This window comes from Myxine glutinosa, chromosome 5 (genome assembly GCF_964187855.1).
Source record: "Myxine glutinosa chromosome 5, kmMyxGlut1.1, whole genome shotgun sequence".
NCBI lineage: Eukaryota > Metazoa > Chordata > Myxini > Myxiniformes > Myxinidae > Myxine > Myxine glutinosa.
In genome coordinates this window covers 86053284-86073437 of record NC_136265.1, presented here as the reverse complement: position 1 = coordinate 86073437, position 20154 = coordinate 86053284, and the positions used below count along the sequence as shown (strand labels likewise).

Here is a 20154-nt window from a genome sequence, read left to right as displayed (position 1 = left end):
GTAAGAGAGGCTTTTCACCTGTTTTTCCGAGGGGGTAATTGTTTCATGTGTGCAGAGCTTCTCGTCCCATATGTGTGGTCCACGTTTTAATCTGGGAAGAATGTTTCATGCACGTCAGCAGTGAGTGTATGCCTCAGTGCCAAAACGTATTTGAAATGACGAGCTAAAACCAAACCATCACCCATTCAATTTCCCCCAGATCTTTCCTTTTTTCATGGCACGAAAATACATCCCAATGACCGTTATCAATACAGAACATTGCCTCAAAAAGGAAACCATGATGATCACCATGGGGCCCGCAAGGCTAACCCTCGCTCTAACAGGGAAAATGGCCTTAAAAAAGGGGGAAAAAAATCCATTCGTTATATGCTGATTTTGAGATATATGCTGATATATGCTGATTTTGAGAGTAAAATTGGAATCAGTTGAAGACATAAAAAAATATCAGAAACATGTTCCTTGTGGATTTTGTTAGTATATTAAATCATCGGTCAGTGAAGAGTACAACAAGTTGGAACTTTACAGATAAGAGGAGAAAATGCAACTGGGGAGTTTGTTAAGAGACTTGAAGATGATTGTGTGAGACTTGTGAATAAAATGTATAAAACAAATAAAGAAATGTCATTATCCAGTGAAGAAGAAGAATAAAAAAAAAATAGTAATACTTGTCTTTAAAATAGTAATCTATAAAAGAAATATCTTGAAGATGTAAAAGATAAAGATGTTTTATTTGTGAATATTATTGATGGTTATTCCTGTGCGAAAAGGATGGACTTATCAGAGAGATAAAACATGATCAAATATTTATTGGATCTATGAATGATTTTCTTAAATTCAATAAACTTGACTTTAGTTCTGTATTAATAGAAATTCCATTTTTAAAACTACTCGAAAGGGCGAAGCCAAGCCCCACGCAGTGGAGTAGGGACATAAAGGAGGGAGTGGACTGTGATTTGGTATCGCGAACTAAAAATGGAGTGAAACAAGCAAAGCGAGTTGAACTTTTATGAGTTTTTGGGCAACGGTACCAAATCTTGGGCCAGTCCCTCCTTTATGTCCCTACTGCCGTTTGAGTGCACCTAGTTGGCCTCACGAGGGGATTGTCTCACATTAGAAGATAGCCACGGCTCAAAATACACAGTAACTCGTGCAGTTGACCTAACGAAGGGAATTTTCCTGTGCTGGAGGATGGAATCTCAGCTCAAAATACACAGCAACCCGTTTATATACACAGCAACCCCTATGGGATGTCTCCCCCCACACCTCCCTCCCCCCCTCAGTTGGATGCTGTGGAACCAAGGCCTCGAGACAGTTGGAATCTTCCACGAGGAAGCTGAGTCTATGGGTAATTTCTAGTCTGCTCTTTCCATGCGTTGCAAACACACCCCCACCCTCCACCTCCACCCCAGGTTTCTGTATTTCTGCAGGGAACATGTTCACCAGCATCCCCCTTCTGGTGAAACTCCCAAAATACAGGAAAACTGTTCACCTTCACTCTTTCATTCCCATATTTTAACCACTTGTGAGTGAATACAACTTCCACATTCTCTTCCAACTCATTCTTCCCTCCAAGTCTTCAAGACAGCTGTTCATCACAATCTCAGGTCATCCTCCATCCAACCATATCTTTTCCACCCCAAGTGACCCCATTCCAAAGCATTCCCTTTTTCCAGGTCATTGTGATTTCCCCCCCTCTCACCTCACTTATTTTTCCCTCTTCCTTTTTCACCTCTTTTCACCTCTTTTCACCTCATTCTCACCTCACCTCTTTTCGTTTGTTCGCTGATTGGTTTCATCATGCACACTTTCCCCTTCCTCTTCTTCCTATGTTTCCTTCAACTTCTGTGCAGCTTGTTCACCCCCATGTGTCCATGTCTCCTCCCATTCATCTCACTCTCACTTATACTCTGCTGTTGTTGTTTCCTTTTTCCATTTTATTCGCTTCCATTCTGCCCTATGTCTTTCAGGAGCCTCTATCAAGGATACAAAAAAGCACACGAAACAAACACAGATCTCATCAGAAGTGATGTCAATCACATAACTCACCATTCGGCTGATCACTTTGTTCCTCCTCCCGACCAAAGGAGTTTACATCCCCCGTTTTTATCTGCAGAATCTCGGGAAATCCTTCCGTCTCCTCAACCTTCATTCCACACACGAGCACTGTTTGCTGTTCTGATTCCGGCTGCACATGACAGGAATCCTCGCACCCAACTTGAGCATACATGGTGCATGAACCTTTGGAGAGACGGGAAACATACCACTCTTGCTGATGTTTACACCACTCTGCGTACTTTGCTCTGACAAAGTGCCAATATGTGAAGTACCTTTGTACTCGAGTCCTTATCTTCTGCTTCAATGAGTTACAGTACTTTAAACTTTCACCACACACTAACGCACACCCTGTGACCACCCAAAAAAACAAAATTGCATGTCTTAAGACAACACTGTAATTGTATTACATGTTGCTGTGAATGTTGATTTGGCCACATATAACACATTCAAAAGTTTATCTGGTTACAGATAAAGTTCCATTCAAAAGTTACAGATAGTTACGTAAAATCTGGGCGTATTCAGCAATTTTTGGACGAAGACATTCAATGGTGAGAAGACATTACACACAAGCACAGGAGATGTGTATGAAGGAGTATTTGTGCTCAGATGTAATCCATGCCACAGGTATGCTGATATGCAGACAGTTTCCCCACATCAATAATTTTCAGGTCATAAATAAGAAAGCACTTTTAAGAAAATTGGATGGCACTACAACATTGCTCTGGAACATGTCAGTGGGAATTCATGTCATGTTCATCACACTGGCAAGTAGTACTGAGTCACCTGCATTAAAGATTTAAAGGAAGACCATTTGTATCATCAGCTGGTTTGAACACAAGGAAAGTGAAGTTTCTTTGGAAATCTTAGTCAGCAATGTCAAACACTGCATGTGTTCCTATATTGTCTTCCGTAACCCTGACTGTATCTTGCAGCTCTGTCTTATTGCTCATTTCTCAAAGAGTAACGTCTTCATCCATCCAGCCTCATGCCACACAATGACCTGCACTTAGAAATGCCAAAATAACGGGTGTGGTTTCCCTCTAACCAATAGGGTGGGCACAGGGGAGGGGCAGAGCCTCTCGAAGGAATTTATTAATACACGGCAGGACGTGAAAGACACTCGTGGTTTTTGCTGTTTTGTTTACTTGGTGTCAATAAAACTTATCATACACTCGAACTGCAAGTGTCCTCGATAAACTACTATTGAGAGTACAAAGCGATACTCCAACTTTTGTTTTGTATCAGTGGGTGGGGCCGGCATTTTCTATCCACGGCATCCCTACGTTAGTACGTAGAGTTGACAATGCCAGCACACTCTCTGATAACAGTTTTGTAAAATTAACTTCAATACAACAACAACAACAACATGCATTTTAAGGCCATTTTCCCTGCTAGAGCGGGGGTGAGCCTTGCGGTCCCCATGACAATCTTCTCCATTTTGCCCTATTTTCTGCATCTCTCCTTGTTAACCCCCTTGTCCGCATTTCTTCTTCCACCATCTTTAGCCAAGTCTTTCTCGGTCTTCCCCATCCTCTACTTCCTTCTACATTCATTTCCATCACTCTTCTCAACCAGTCACTTTCATCCTTCCTCAACACATGACCAAACCATCTCAACCTGTTCCTCTTTACAGCATCAATCACAGGCTCTATTCCCATCATATTTCGCAATTCATAATTTGTCTTCCTCTCTCTCAACGATACTCCGCAGATCCATCGAACCATTCGCATTTCCACCCTTTCCAGCCTTCGTTGCTGCTCTGCGTTCATTACCCATGGCTCGCTCCCATAAATCATAACACTTCTCACACATGCAGAATAAACCTTTCCCTTCAGCTTCAACGACACTCCCCTCCTCATCAGCACGCCACTCAGTTCCCAAAACTTCTTCCATGCACATCTCACTCCAGCAACCGTTGCCGAGTCTGATCCACCTTCTCCATTCAGCATGTCTCCGAGGTAGAAAAATATTTTCACACCTTCCAGCTTCACGCCGTCTCCAAGATCCAACTCAACATTTCATCCATCTGCAGCTCCCTCTGTGCACACCTTGCATTTGAATGTAGCTGCCACACTGGTTAATGACCCTCTCAGACCACTACATTTTTGATGAACCCACTCAGCGCACATTGTACATTGAATGGAGTTCACTCCGATACCCTTCCTGCACACAGCACAGGGCCACTTCCCAGTTCTTTCCACCTCACCACATGCTTTTCCACTTGCCTGGTGCTTTTCCACTTTCCACTTGCCACGGTAAACCCTCCTTTACTTTCTGAGCCAGCACCTCCATCACAGCTACAAATAGTAGTGGACTTAGTACCGACCCCTGATGCACTCCCACCTTCACCTCAAACTCACCACTGTTCCCGTCCTTCGTCCTTACAGCTGTGCGCACTCTTTTATACATTACCATCACTACTCTGATCAACCATTCCTCCACTCCTAACTTCCTCAATGCCGATGTCAATACTTTGCGTGTAACCCAATTGAATGCTTTCTCCAGATCAACAAACCCAAGAAACAACTTCTTCCTCTTCTCCATGTACGTCTCCTGCAACTGCCTCACAATGAAAAGCACATCTGTCGTTCCTCTTCCTGGCATAAATCAAAACTGCATTTCGTCGATCTTCACTTTCTTCTTATCCTCCTCTCCAACACCCTTTCCAATACCTTCATTCCATGCTCCAATAACCTTATCACTCCGTACGAGCCACACTCCCGAGGGTCACCTTTCCCCTTGTATAGAGGGACGAGGGTACTCAATTCCCAATCCACTGGAATGCGGCCTTCTTTCACCACCAGATTACAGATCTCTGTCGATCTTTGTCATTCTCTTCACACCCCAACTTCCTGCTGCCTTCAACATATCTTCCACAAATCCCGTCGGCCCTCCCACTTTTCTACTCTTCATTGCTTTTATCGCTTCCTCAACTTCCTTCTCAGTTATCTTCTCTGCCGGTCCTAAAACTGGGTTACTCTCTATGTTGCCATCCCATTCATTCTCTGTATTCAACAGCATTTCCATATATCTTTTCCATCTTCCTTTAATTCCATCTGGGTCCACAACGATTTGTCCCACTTCATCCTTCAAGCAACTCACCCCCATCACATCACACCTCTCTTTCGCTATCTGCTTTGCAATCCTGAATACTGCTCTCTGACCCTCTTCCGAATCCAGGCGTTCTTGGAACATTTTCCGACATGCCTCCTGCACCTTTGCTACCTCTTTCTTTGCAGCCTTGTTGGCTGCCTTATAACTTTCATGCTCTGCTGTTTCTGCTCTCGTACCCTTCGCCTTCTACCACTCCTTGAAGTTCTTCCTCTTCTCGTCAATCCTCTTTCCAACTTCATCATCCCACCACCATGTTTCCGAGTGCCCCGGTGGTCCTTTTGTCCATCCAAATACCTCACCAACGGCTCCCAACAGACTAGCTTTCATTGACATCCAACCACTTTCAAGCTCAACCACATCATCCTCTACCCTACTCAGCCTCTCTTTTAATGCCTCCCTTACTGTCACCTCTTTCAACCTCCACACCTTCATTCTCGGTTGGTACTTCACCCGCCGAGCTCTCCTCGCACCTTTCACCCTTATGTCGCAGACAACCAAGTGGTGCTGTGAAACAGCCTCCTCCCCCGGGATCACCTTTGTGTCCCGGAGGTGCCCCCTATCTCGCCTACGCACCATCAGGTAGTCAACGGTCGTCATTGACCCACCTGATGTGTATGTGACAAGCTTATTTTCCTCTTTCTGGAACTGAGTGTTACAAATCAACAAATCAGCTCCATCAGCAAACTCCAAAATCCTTTCACCTTCTCCATTTCTTACACCATATCCGTAACCCCCATGAACTCCCTCAAAACCATCCATACTCCTTCCCACATGTTCATTTAGGTCTCCTCCTACCACAACAACTTCCTCATCTTTCACGTTTTCCATCAGCTTCTCTATCGCACACCAGAACTTGTCCTTCTCTTCATCGCTCCGACCACCCTGCGGAGCATATCCCGAGATGACGTTCACCAAGAGCTTTCCAATCATCATTTTCACCATCATCAACCTTTCACTCACTCTAGTCACACTCACCACACTGTTTACAAACTCCTCAGAAAACAGGACACCAACACCATTCATGCCCTCCAGGCACCCTTGCCACACAAACTTGTATTTCTGTCCCTGCCTACCCTTCACCATTCTCACATCACTTCCCTTCTATCTCGTCTCTTGCACACAACATACCGGTATGTCCACTCTTCTTCTGACCAATACTTCCACCACTTCTCCTGATCTCCCTGTCATTGTCCCTACATTCCATGTCCCAAACCTCAGAAACCGATCTCCACTTCGGGCTGTACCCTGCCCATATGTAGTTGTAATTGTCATGGTTCTCTTTTTTGAGGCAATGTTTTTATGGCCGGATGCCCTTCCTGACGCCAACCATCTTAGTCGTCTCTTACGACACGCAGGGATACGGTGTACCTATTCTAATCCAGGGTACACACTGGGAATTAACCAACTCTATTAGACTAAAATTAACTTCAATGAAGGACTTTATCAAGACAAGATATAAATATTTATCTGAAGTATCCAAATGCTGGTTCTGAGAAATCAGAAGACCTCGGTAATACTCTATCCTTCAACTACTTCCTCATCCTTTACTACCCTTGAACCATCTCCCCATATAATATCAACCATATATTCATCTGGATTCTGTGATATTCTTGTATCTGTAATTATTTTTTAAATAACAGGATACCAAAAAAATTTGTTCTGAATTTCTAAAAGTGCTTTATATTTTATCAACTTTAAAACCTTTTCTTCTTTAGCATTTTAATGAAATCTACATTTGTAGGTTTATCAACATCAGTATAAGGCCAATCTTTTATTGAAAACTCCCCATTCTTATGTTGTCGAACATATTTATTCAAATACCGAATACCTTTTTCTTGAAGGTATGCTTGGACACAGAAATGATAATTTTCTTGAAGTCTTTTTGCTGTGATTTATTTGTTAGAAATATATGAGAGATTAATATTGTGACAGGTAATACCTCCCCATATTCCTGTTGTTAGGATGGTTTGTATTCCCTGGCTTGTTATGTAAAATCCTGTTCTTTGTGTTTTCATTAAATAAATTATGGCGAAACTGTTGTTCATTTTAGCTTTATTAAATTATTTTATTTGTTGATAACTTAACAGTGTTTCCACATATCTCATTATCCTCACCAAGTGGATAATATTCTTCTTTACGTGATTGATTTAATTATTAGACAAAATTATTTAGAGAGTATTCACTCTACTAGACTTCGTCCTTCTTTCTGAAAATTAATTTTAATTGGAACTGTGAATTGTGTGTGACCTGGGGATGTATTCAACATTTCTGCATCTTTTGAATAAATAGCCATTTTATTTAAAGATATTGTTATGGTTTTTAGAACCTTCACTTTGTAAAATAATAATTCTTGTAAATATCCCCCTTTGTAAAGGTTGCACCCCAGTTAGGCCATGTACAACACATAGCAAACCATAGGCTTCTTCTTTAGTTATTTCATTAGTATGTGTTTCAGTTAAGGATCTGTTTCCAATAGTTTGACTCTGCATTGTATTAATCAAATAACCTAGGCCCCTTCAATTAGCCCCAATCTCTCCCTCTCTCCAAAGTGCCAGTAGCCGTACTGCAGCGTCTGCTGCCTTTTTTGGTTTGTTTGCTGGCCCCAAGCCGCCATTACGCACGCGGTCAAGTTGGAGAAGAAGGGAGGAGCGGCCAGGAACGTAGGCGTGGCCCCATCAACGCGTCACGAGGGGAGGTAACAATTAACCCTCGCGGCCAATCCGGGCAGAGGCGTGTTCACCGGTAGGCGGAGCAAAGCGGACGCGGCTTAATACACGAAGCTTGCAATAAAAGCGGGAGCGCAAGCCCTTTCACGGCAGAGAGGGAGACACCAGGTGGAAGAGCAGAGAGCAGATGCGGGGGAGATCGGCAGATGCGAGAGAACAGCGCAGAGGCGGCGAACATAAGCACATTGCGCAGAGGATCGTTTGGGACGATCGTTGTCTATACGAACTGCCGTGGTTTTGAGAGCGTTCACACGCTGTACGTACGCGCATTCCAGCCCCGAGCGTTTGTAAGGTCTGGTCGCGCGTTAAGCTGCCAGCCATTCTTCGCCCGCGGACCCGGAGCCTGGACCACCCCATCGCCTGGAACCATCTGCCTGGACCTTCCTCCCCTACCAGTGACCATTCCGTGTGAATCTGTTTGTATTGTCATGGGCGTGTTATATAAGAGTGTATAAGGTTGCCCTATGTCCTTTTATTTCCTCTTCTTGTATATTCCCTTCTTTCGTTTCCTCTTTTAGATAGTAATAAACCATATTTGTTCTTCCTTTACCCTTCTTATTCTTGGCTTCCTCTCATCCGGTCGCTTTAGTCTTTTCCCCATTGAGTACCTGTGGCACGATTTGGCCAACCGCTATAATCGGGTTTCGTCCTTTTGTTAACGGCCTGAGTCGTGGCTCGCTTTGCTCGGCGTGTCCATTACAGCCGCGGCTCGGACGGGGCTCATTTCCTAGCTTACCGGAAGGCACTGGTAATTAGGTAATAGGAACAATTGGCCTACCACCCTATTCAGCGCTGACCGGAAGTGACGTCATAGCTCCAGGACCGGAGACGGCCAGCTTAATAGACGAGGGGATTAACCCCCCCCCCTCGGTAAGGGGAGCGCCATGCTTCGAGATCCGCAACAATATATATTGTGATAAATCGCTGAATCTAAGGAAGTCATTCGCATTTGTGGGGCTTGGATAATCGATGAATTTATAATTATTCTTCATATTAATATTTTTTGTTATATTTTATTTTTGTCGCTCAGCCTGTGCCTTTGTATAATAATTTGATAACTCAATATCCAACTCTTTGGATACTCCAAAGATAGAATCATATTTTCCAACGAAATTCATCCATTAGATTAAAAATGACATCGTGAAAATTTTCATTATTGTGTATTGAAATAATACGTATAAACATAATTGACCACAACATTTGGAATTAAACTCTTGCACTTGAAATGTTTGATAAATACCATTCTTTAAGTTCATTACTTCAACAGTTGGTGGAAGACCATAACTATCAAAATAAAACTTGGCTTGACGATTATAAATACAAACCCAATGAGAACCAATCCCATTATTATCTTCTAAATTCATAACAACATTCTTTGTATTTCTCGATAACTTTATTAATTCTCCCGCGATGACGCTATCTCCGAGGGCCTTTCACTTACTCGCCGCAGGCAGGTTGGTGGTCTTTCCGTCTTCTACCGACTCCTCTCCGGCCTTGCTCCCCCAGCTTTCTCTGGGCTCTGTCCCCCAAATATTCCTACAGGTCGCACAAGATCTGCCTGCAACCCTCTTATGGTTAAACTGCCAAAATCAAGACTCTCTGCTCACCTTCACTCCTTCATTCCTCTTTTCTCCCGCCTCTGGAACAAACTCCCTCACTCTCTTCAATCCCACTCCTCCCTCCAGGTCTTTAAAACAGCTGTTCACCACCATCTCTTATCTTCCCCCATCCAAAACCTTGATCTTTTCTACCCCCGCTAATTTCACCCTAAATCCACTTTTTTGAAATACCAACTTCTTTCCTGGAAGTCCTTGGTGTCCTTGCATTTTATACCTATCCTGCCTCCCCCCAAGCCCTCTCCCTCCCACACATCTCCCGATGTCCGTGCTCTCAAATGTTGTGTTTGTGTGCTTCCCCCTTCTCTCCCCATCTTGTCTACCGCTCCCCTTTTTATATACTTTGTTTGCTTGTTTGTTTGATTTGTTTGATTGATAAGTGTTAGCTCTTTCACGAGCCCCGATTCTGTATGCCAAAAAAACAACAAAAAAAAAAATTCATCTCTCATACAAATAACAACATTAGCAATTTTTATTTTACAATATTTAGCAAGTTCTATATTTGACGTTGTATTCTTTCTAAATTATTTAAACCATTTATCCATGAGAAAGATATCATCCATTACCCCTTTTAGTTAGTTTTTGCACCTACCTGTGCGATAGAAGAAAGCATATCTCCAACTAACAATCTCGCTTCAACAGGTAGGCTTTCAAGCTTTTCAGCAAAATCTACAATTACACCACTTCCACAAATTTATTTCTCCAACTCCTTATTACGTCTTTCCAACTCTTTTTGAGCTTGTGTTTGATCTTACTTTCGTTAGCAGTTTTTACAGCTGCTGAAATAACACCCGTCAATGCTCCCACAGCACTTAAACCAGCAAATAAAGGAATTAGAAATGGAAGAAATTCTCCACTCATTTACCTTATTGAATATTTCTTTAACATAGGTTTTGCTATTTTAATTTTAAGTGAGCCAGTATCATTTAATGTTTTCACCTGTTCTCTTGTGAGCAAAACACCAATTCTTACTGCTCATTTTCTTTGAATTGTATTAACATTAATAATACAAGGCTTTTAATTTTAGAATATAAGATAATCGTTTATTTAGATTGATTTGATTAATAAATGCCCCAGTTGGTTCTTTACGACTCATTTATTTATTTTAAAAATCTATGTGAGATGGATCATAACATCATTATCTGATTTCATTTGAAATTCTGTTTCTTCCAAAAGCAAACAATATGCATCAACTTCTTCACTCTCTCTCCTCTTTAAATGTATAGGGAAGTATTCACTCTATTAGACTTTATAGTTTCCTTTTGATGGTTATCAAAAGTTCAATGGAAAAATAATTTACTTTAATCTAAAAATGATGTGTGGCTCAGGAGATGCTCAGCTAAGAGCAATAAGAGAGGTTTATCATTTCATCTCTGCCCAACAAAGATACTTAAACCAAGAACCAAGTTCAAACATACTATTTATCAATATTCTCGATGGTGATGAGTTCAAAAAGAAAATTAAGTTATTCCCTAAAATAGAACATAAACAATTATTTCTTGGTTCTCTTTGAGGTCAAAGAAAATATGGGGGTATAATTGAGGATTTAACCGTTGTTAATGGCTTAGATGGGAAAGGGAGAAATAGACGGATATTTTTGGGTTTTTGTGTGGGTGGTCAATAAGTTCCAAAGCACTTTCCCGTTCACTTACATGTAAAATGTGGTGTGTTTTAGAACCCCCATACTCCTCCAACTGTCGTCAGCTTTCAATAGTATGTAATGAATAGACGTATTCAAGTTTCAATGATGTCTTTTTTAATTATAATGGAGCAAACGTATGTGGTTTTGCATGTATATTTGTGACCAAAATGTCTTCTACGTCTTTAATTTTCTTTTAAGATTCCATAGCGTTATATAAAAAGCTAACCTGAGAAACACATTTGTGACTCATCTGTATTCATCAGCGCTAATTTTTTGTTGCTTTGACTTGATTAATTGAGATGTAGATCGTGATATGGGCAAAATAAAAGATACGTCGTAAAAACCCGGCCAGAAGTCTAAGGGAGGGGCACATCTGCTCTGTGAGGCTGGAAGTTCGACTTTCCCATCCAGTTTTTGATATATTTGTATTGTCCCCCGTCGCACGGCGGAGCGAAAGGGGGACTATGGTTGTGTCCGTCCGTCCGTCCATCCTTCTGTCTGTCTGTCTGTCTGTCGGTCCGTCCGTCCGTCCATCCGTCCGTCCGTGCGGGCGTGCGTGCGTAAGCGAAGGACCGCATTCGAATTTGGTGCGTGGGTGCAACCCATGTCAAAATCCAAGATGGCCGCCGCCATGTATGTCTGATGCCATGTATGTCTGAACCTTGTGAGCTGAATATCTTGAAAAATAAGCGAAGTACCAACTTCTAATCTGGTGTGTGGGTGTATCTAGGCACAAGCAAGAACGCTGTTTAAAATTGGGTCGCCACGTCAAAATCGAAGATGGCCGCCGCCATGTATGTTTGAACCTTGTGAGATGAATATCTTGAAAAAATAAGCGAAGTACCAACTTCTAATTTGGTGTGTGGGTGTATCTCGGCATAAGGAAGAACGCTGTTGAAAATTGGGTCGCCACATCAAAATCCAAGATGGCCACCACCATATATATGTCTGAACGTTGTGAGCGAAATATCTTGAAAAATAAGCGAAGTACCAACTTCTAATCTGGTGTGGGTGTATCTAGGCACAAGCAAGAACGCTGTTTAAAATTGGGTCGCCACGTCAAAATCCAAGATGGCCACCGCCATGTATGTCTGAACCTTGTGAGATGAATATCTTGAAAAATAAGCGAAGTACCAACTTCTAATTTGGTGTGTGGGTGTATCTCGGCATAAGGAAGAACGCTATTGTAAATTGGGTCGCCACGTCAAAATCCAAGATGGCCGCCACCATATATATGTCTGAACCGTGTGAGCGAAATATCTTGAAAAATAAGCGAAGTACCAACTTCTAATCTGGTGTTTGGGTGTATCGAGGCACAAGGAAGAACGCTATTGAAAATTGGTTCGCCACCTCAAAATCCAAGATGGCCGCCGCCATGTATGTCTGAAACTTGTGAGCGGAATATCTTGAAAAATAAGCGAAGTACCAACTTCTAATCTGGTGTGTGGGTGTATCTCGGCATAAGGAAGAACGCTATAGAAAATTGGGTCGCCACGTCAAAATCCAAGATGGTCACCTCCATGTATGTCTGAACCTTGTGAGCGAAATATCATATCATAGCATGTTTTCTGCGTCTTCCACTTTGTCAACTCACATCACTTCCCCGACGGGGGACCGAGGCGTAATGCTTGTTCACCTTCCCTTCCAGCTCCAACTGATTAATTTAAAATAAATGTAAATTTGTACTCAGTTCCTTTTTATTTATACGTGTTGGGTTCTGATTTACAGTATATATTCAATCCCGCGACAAAATATATTTGGCTGTCCTCCTCCACCATTCCCCCAATCTCCCATACACCCCACCACAGTCACCCCCAGCACCATGCACCCTGTTATGAAATTTTGTCTAAGTTCGAGCCCAGGTGTCATGTGACTTTTGTCCGCTGCACGGCAGTTATAAAGATCCTGGACATTAAGCGCAGCAACCACTCCTGTGACATATATCGTGTGTTACTTAGGTGCATGGCTACAATGGTATGTGGAATCACTTTGCTCATTGCTTGCTTGTGCTTGGACATTATACCCATTATTGTTCCAGATGAATGCTGAGTACTGATATTATATTTGATGATTCCTTCCACAGGTATTGCTAGGGATTGAATCTGATTAAACTCATGATTTGAGACACTGTTGTATCCTTGATTTTTACAACACTTAATCAGATTCATCTCTCGTCTTGATCGAGATCGCCATGGCTCACAAGTTGTTACAACTACCTATTTTCGGAGGAGACCCTCAGGCGACGGACTCGTCTCCCCAGCTCAAACACTGGCTGTGTCTGCTGGCAAGCTACCTGCAATCCCATGCGGACCTCACGGAAGAGATCAGGCTAGCTGTCCTACATTCTCATGTGACGCACCCTGTCTACGAGTATATTTCTCATTGTGAGACTTATGCCACTGCCGTAGCCGAGCTACGTCGAATTTACATCAAGACTCGGAGCGTGGTCTACACTCTTTACCAGCTCTCTTCAAGGCGACAGGATCCTTCGGAATCCATCGACCACTTCGTTCAGGAACTTCATCGATTAGCCAAAGACTGTACTGCTGAAGTCCAAACGCATGAGCAGGTGTGCGATGACCTTATGCGCGATTCTTTAGTCTCGGGGATCCACTCGCCAATAATACGACAGAGATTGCTGGAGATGCAGAATCTAACGCTACAGACGGCCCATGATTTGGCTCTCGTACTTCATGAGGTACAGATGCAATCAAATGCGTACGGCCGCCCGTACGTCACGGCAGGCATAACCGGTGAGAGACGCCCGGAGAGTGATGCTACTCGCACGGTTGCCGATCCTCCGCCGGAATCGGAGACAACGGAAGCTTCCGAGGCTTCAAGCACGAGTTTGGCAGCCGTTGCTTCCACGGCCCCTTCTGCCGGGAGTAACGCAAAGTGCTTTTTCTGCGGCAATAGAAATCACATGAGGTCGGTTTGCCTGGCGCGGGGAGCGACGTGTCATTTGTGCACTCGGAAAGGCCATTTTGCAAAAGTATGCCGCGCGTCACGAGGCTGGCGTACGCGCTCGACACCGGTCGGGATCCTCTCAGCGCCCGAAGCACCATCGGCTCCACGCGTGACGCTGGCTGGCATCGGGCCCACGCGTGCGGCTCGATCACCACCTCTTGATGACTCGACATCCTCCGGGCCGCCCGGACTGTCCAGCGCTGTTGTTCCGGTGCTGATTGAGGGTCAGATGGCAAACGCCTTGATCGACACGGGCTCGACTGAGAGCTATGTTGACAAGAAACTCGTCCAGCAGCATGGCTGACCGATTCTCGGGACATCGCGCCGTATTTTCATGACTTCCCAGGCACTTTGGATGCGTACGAAAGGAGAATGCCGTGTGAAGCGAGTGATTAATGGCCAAATGTATCCGGATGTTCGTTTAATGGTCTTACCAACGTTATGTGCAGAAGTACTGTTGGGACACGAATTCCTTCATCGTCATGGTCGGTTAGAAATGACATTCGGCAGGGATAGTACTCTTTCTGTATGTGCTCTGGCCGGGATGGAAATAGAATCCCTGTCACTGTTTCCCAATCTGACTCCTGACTGCACCCCGGTCGCCATTAAATTACGACGATACTCCCGGGCTGATACGCAATTTATTGCTGAAGAGACTAGTCGCCTCCTAAAAGAGGGTATAATCGAACCAAGTCGCTCGTCTTGGAGAGCTCAAGTTTTGGCTGTCCAGACTGAAAACCATCGCATGCGCTTGGTAATTGACTACTCGCAAACTATAAATAGATTTATGGAATTGGATGCCTACCCGCTCCTGGGATTGGATGCCCTGGTCCGACAGGTAGCACAGTACGCGGTGTATCGTACTTTAGATCTCCGTAGTGCGTATCATCAAATCCCGATTGCTGCAGCAGATCACATCTACACGGGCTTTGAATCCGGTCAGTGGTTGTACCAGTTCACATGTTTGCCTTTCGGAGTCACAAATGGGGTTCATGTTTCCAGAGGGCCATTGATGACATAATTGCTAAGGAACACTTGTAAGATGTCTTTGTTTACTTAGACAATCTAACGGTTTGTGGGTACGATCAAGCTCACCATGATGCTAACCTGCAGCACTTCCTCCAGGTTGCGCGCAAGTACAGTCTGACCCTGAACGAGGCTAAATGTCACCACTCGGCACGGACAATAGATCTTCCTGGGTACACCGTTACACAATCACCCCAAACAAAGAGCGACTGCGACCTTTGCTCGACATGGCCCCGCCACATGATCGTGCTTCTTTGAAGCGTGCCCTCGGGCTGTTTGCACATTACTCAAAGTGGGTCCAAAATTTCTCCGAAAAGCTCCGTCCCCTTGTGGATTGCAAAGTGTTCCCCATGTGTCACGCCGCCAAGGTCGCCTTCCACGGACTGAAGTCAGACATAGCTGGCGCTGCGGTGTCGTCTATAGATGAAAACATCCCCTTCGTTTTGGAAAGCGATGCGTGGACCACGCGATAGCTACCACGCTCTCTCAAGGGGGGCAACCTGTGGCCTTCTTTTCAAGGACCCTCTCCTCAGCGGAGAGACGTCATTCGTCTGTCGAGAAAGAAGCGTACGCAATAGTCGAGTCAATTCGGCGTTGGAGACTATATTTGCTTGGCAAACGTTTTGAGGTCATCACTGATCAGCAAAGTGTTGCTTTCCTGTACGATACAGGCCATGATCAGCACATCAAGAACGAAAAAAAAATCACTCGGTGGCGTATAGAATTAGCGGATTATAGCTTTCGCATCACGTATCGCCCCGAGCAGGATAATCTCGCAGCAGACGCACTATCACGGCCAGCGGTATGCGTGAGTCTCGCCTCCTTTGAGGATCTGCGTGCTCTTCATGAAACGTTGTGCCATCCCGGGGTGACTCGAATAGCTCATTATGTGCGCTGTCGCAATTTGCCCTACTCGGTTGAGGGCATCCGCCATCTATGTCGCACTTGTCCCGTTTGCGCTAATTTCAAACCCCGTTTCTATAAACCGCAGATGGGTATCCCCCTCCACAAACCCCAATACACAGTCACCACCACTAACCCCTCCCACCATCCCACACTCCCTGAGAAAACAAACATGGTCAAAGATGCCTATCCTTCAGAAGCGACGTGTGGTGAGGCACGCCGAGCGACTTGTTTAAATAATTTGGTTTCTCTACTATCCAGCATGTTACAGGGTTTACAAAACTTTGCAAAATCCCTTTATAAATCCGGCCAAAATAAATTTGTCAAAATTTTATCCGAAGTTTTAATCACTCCGAGGTGACCTGTCAACGGTATCTCATGCACGACACTCCAGATACCATTCCGTTGCAGTTTTGAAATCCCCATTTGACAATGTATCTTCACTCCTCATCTGCTGATACATTAAGTGGTCTCCATTTCCTCCTTAATACTCCGTCTTTCTTAAAGTAGCAAACGAGACTTTGGCTGCCTCCATCTCATGGAGATCGTTATAATTAGCTAGCCCTCGTGGCTCAACATCTTACATTTGCTCTGACATAAGACTCTATTGTGAGACCCAACTTTTCTGATTGGCGATCAGATTTCCCTTTGGTCCATGAACATGAGCACCACCAGTTCCACCAGCATCATCATAATCATTGCTCTGGTTCATAAACATTTTTTTCCAATGTATACACACGTTCTAAGTCCACATCGTTATGCTCTTCACTCTTTTCTGTTAGCGCACTTTCTTCACTTAGAACATCTCACAAGAAACAACAGAAACAGATAAGGAGTCTACCTCTCCAACTGCTCCATTTTGCTCCACCAGTGGGTGTTCTATCATCGAGTGGATAAGAGGTTCCATCAACGGCTTGGTCAGTTCCGATGATAAAGGAAACTCCTTTTTACTGTCAGAGTAGATTGTATGTAATCCCACAGTAACAGTTACAGACACGTCAAACGTTAGCTTAACCACCTGAAGAGGTGCATCATTCATGTAAACCACATACCATTTCTCTTTACTCGGGTCGCAGAGTGGTAGTAATGTCATCTGCAGTTGACACAACTCTCCATAATGAAAAGCTTATTTCCTTTGTTAATAACGTCCAAAACCCGGTGCCACGTCCTTTTTGGACCTTTCAAGAGTCACTGCTCGCAACGTGTTGCTTCTCGTATTTACCAAGTTAGTTAAAACTGGCTTGAAACAATTGACTTTGCAAGCGAGCCCCCCCCCCCCCGCACCCCCTCTCCCCCAGAACCTTAAGTAAGCATCTTACTCCATGACTTGGTTAACTGTAACTCCCCCAGGTACTTTTGGTTGGAAAGCTCAGTTTGTGAAGATGGATTTTATGACCAAGCATAATTGTCAGCAATTGGTGCTGCGTTGTGCAATTCCTCTCTGCTTTGGACATTCTGATGCGTCTGAATGTCAGAATGCACACACTGCTAAAAATCCTCCATTAACATTAAAACTTATTCCGTCCAAGTCTTTCACCATTTCGTATGCTTTAAGAATTGCCGTCCTTCCTCTTCATATGGTGCACACCTATCAAGAAATAAAGCCGAGCAATATCTTCAACCTTCCCAACAAAATACTTTGCAATACCCGAGTCCAAGTCTCCTGATGCACTTGCAAAGTTGGTCCCATTTTCTCAATAAAGGTAGTACTTACCTACTTCTCTATTTCCAATTCTCCAAGTTCAATCTGTCTCTCAATCTCCATTTCTTTCTTTCATCCTGAAGCTCCAACTCTTTCCCTAAGCTTCCTTTTTTTATCTTGTGTTGCCTTTCTTGCTCTTTTTCTTCATTCTGCCTCTTCCACCATTTTAGCTGGAAGTCCTTTTTTATTTGATCTGCAACTCCACATTTTCCCTCTTTTCATCCTTTAATTAAACAATTGGATAGCTGATGCCCACAAATACTTCTGCACACAAACACAGCTTTCAACACCAATGCCAATAATTTCTGTTTTCATTAGACTTAGTCTACCCTCTGGCAACATACTTAGCCAACTCCAAAAACCAACATTTCTCACCTCATCAAGTTTTTCCACACTTAATGGCTCTATAAACTTTTTTGCCTAAAATGCTGTCATGATCGTTTGTGGATTTCACCTTGTTATCCTTTAATAACTTTAGTATTACCATTCGCAATGCGGTTCCTTATTGTGCAACACTTTCTTTTACAGGTTCTTATCTCAGACAAGAATCCAATTTCTCTTACAATTTCAGATCTCCAGACGAGAATCTTAAATTTTCTAAGGGGTTTCTCTCAAACGAACTCTCAAGTTCTTTTACGATTTCTCACCGAACAAGATCCCAATTTCTGTTATGATTTCACATTCCAATTTCTAGTATGTTTTCACATTTCAATTTTAATATAATTTCCTATTCTCATTTCCAGCATGTTTTCAATCCCTCGTTCAACAATTGATTTCAGATCCCATTTTCAACAATTGGGTTCAAATCCCTCCTTCAACAATTGGGTTCAAATCTCACTTTCAACAATTGGGTTCAAATCCCTCCTTCAACAATAATTGAATTTAAATCCCCCCTTCAACAATTGGGTTCAAATCCCTCCTTTAAAGGTGGGTTCAAATCCCTCCTACAACAATTGGGTTCAAATCTCACTTTCAACAATTGGGTTCAAATCTCACTTTCAACAATTGGGTTCAAATCTCACTTTCAACAATTGATTTCAGATCCCACTTTCAACAATTGGGGTTCAAATCCCTCCTTCAATAATTGGGTTCAAATCCCTACTTCAACAATTGGGTTCAAATCCCTCCTTCAACATTTGGGTTCAAAAGCATACTTGAACAATTGGGTTCAAATCCCACCTTCAACAATTGGGTTAAAATCCCTCGAGCCCCTAATTTCTGTGATGTATTGCCTCGAAGCTTGGTGGAAAGAGTACAATTCAACTCCACTCTCTGCCGCTCCATTCCTCTTCCCTCATATTGGCAGTCTGCAGCCTCCTCACTCTCTGAAGACCTGGACAAAATCAGACTGGTCAAACAAGTGGACATGTCAAACATGTCTTTCAATCCTGACAAATCTCACACTCTTACGATGTCTCTCCGAAAAGACCGACTGGAAAACCCTCCCATCCACTTTCTGAATAATCCTCTCCAAGAAGTTCTGTCACTCAAGCTTTTGGGTCTCACTATCTGCCATGATCTTTCCTGGGAAAACCACAATTCCAAGCTGGCCTCCAAAGCCAGTCGCCGACTGGGCATCCTCCGTCGTGCGAAGTCCTTCCTTGGCACACCTGAGCTCCTCACCACATACAAGGCTTTCATCCGCAGCTCAATGAAATACTGCTCTCCCCTCCGTGTTGGTGCTCCTGCCTCACACCGAGCTCGGCTTCACGCTGTTGAAACAAAAGCTTTCAGAATCATTGGAATCTCCCACAATGAAGCTAACTCCCACGATGAAGCTGTATCAAGATGTGCTGGTAGCTTGAATAATTTTCCACAAATGGTGCAATTGTCCGAGCACCCACCATTATGACTTTTCATGTCAATGCCATAAAAGGAGCCATGTGTGCATGCGTCCCTGTGTCTGGGTTCTACACTTTGGTTGGAAAGTTAATCTGACTTCACCCACAATTTCTGCACTTCGGCCGCCATGTTGTTGATGCGAAGTCAAAGACGTCACATTCACAATCACCATGCCCTCCAAATAAGTTTTCCCTTCAGCATAAATCGACGAAAGTGACCTTTTTGGATTTTGAGCCGCCAGGCATAAATGGCCTTGGGAAGATAGGCCTCAGCGATCGAGGCAGTGTTCTGTTGTTTACACACGGCCCAAATAACTAAAGCAGCGTTTTTACTGCAGACATTATGCAGGTCCTTGATAATATTGTTGCGGTTTTAGAACCCTCACCTGTAAATAATTACTTGTAAATATCCCATTATTAAACGGTTAAAGGTTGCACCCCTAGTTAGTCCACAGGCAACACGTAGGCCACCTGAGAAATTCCAGTTATTTCATTATTATGTGTTTTAGATAAGGCCGTGTTTCCAATAGTTGAATCTGCGTTGCATCAATTAAATAAGAGT

At 43.5% G+C, this 20154-nt stretch overlaps 1 protein-coding gene across 1 annotated transcript in view; it reads right to left on the bottom strand.

The window, feature by feature from the left end:
• LOC137427373 (uncharacterized) overlaps positions 1–20154 on the bottom strand; it is a 67968-nt gene that overhangs the window by 2744 nt on the left and 45070 nt on the right. Inside the window, exon 5 of the mRNA XM_078778312.1 lies at positions 2047–2238. Within this exon, the coding sequence (XP_078634438.1) occupies positions 2047–2238 (192 nt within the window). The remainder of the gene's footprint in view (positions 1–2046; positions 2239–20154) is intronic.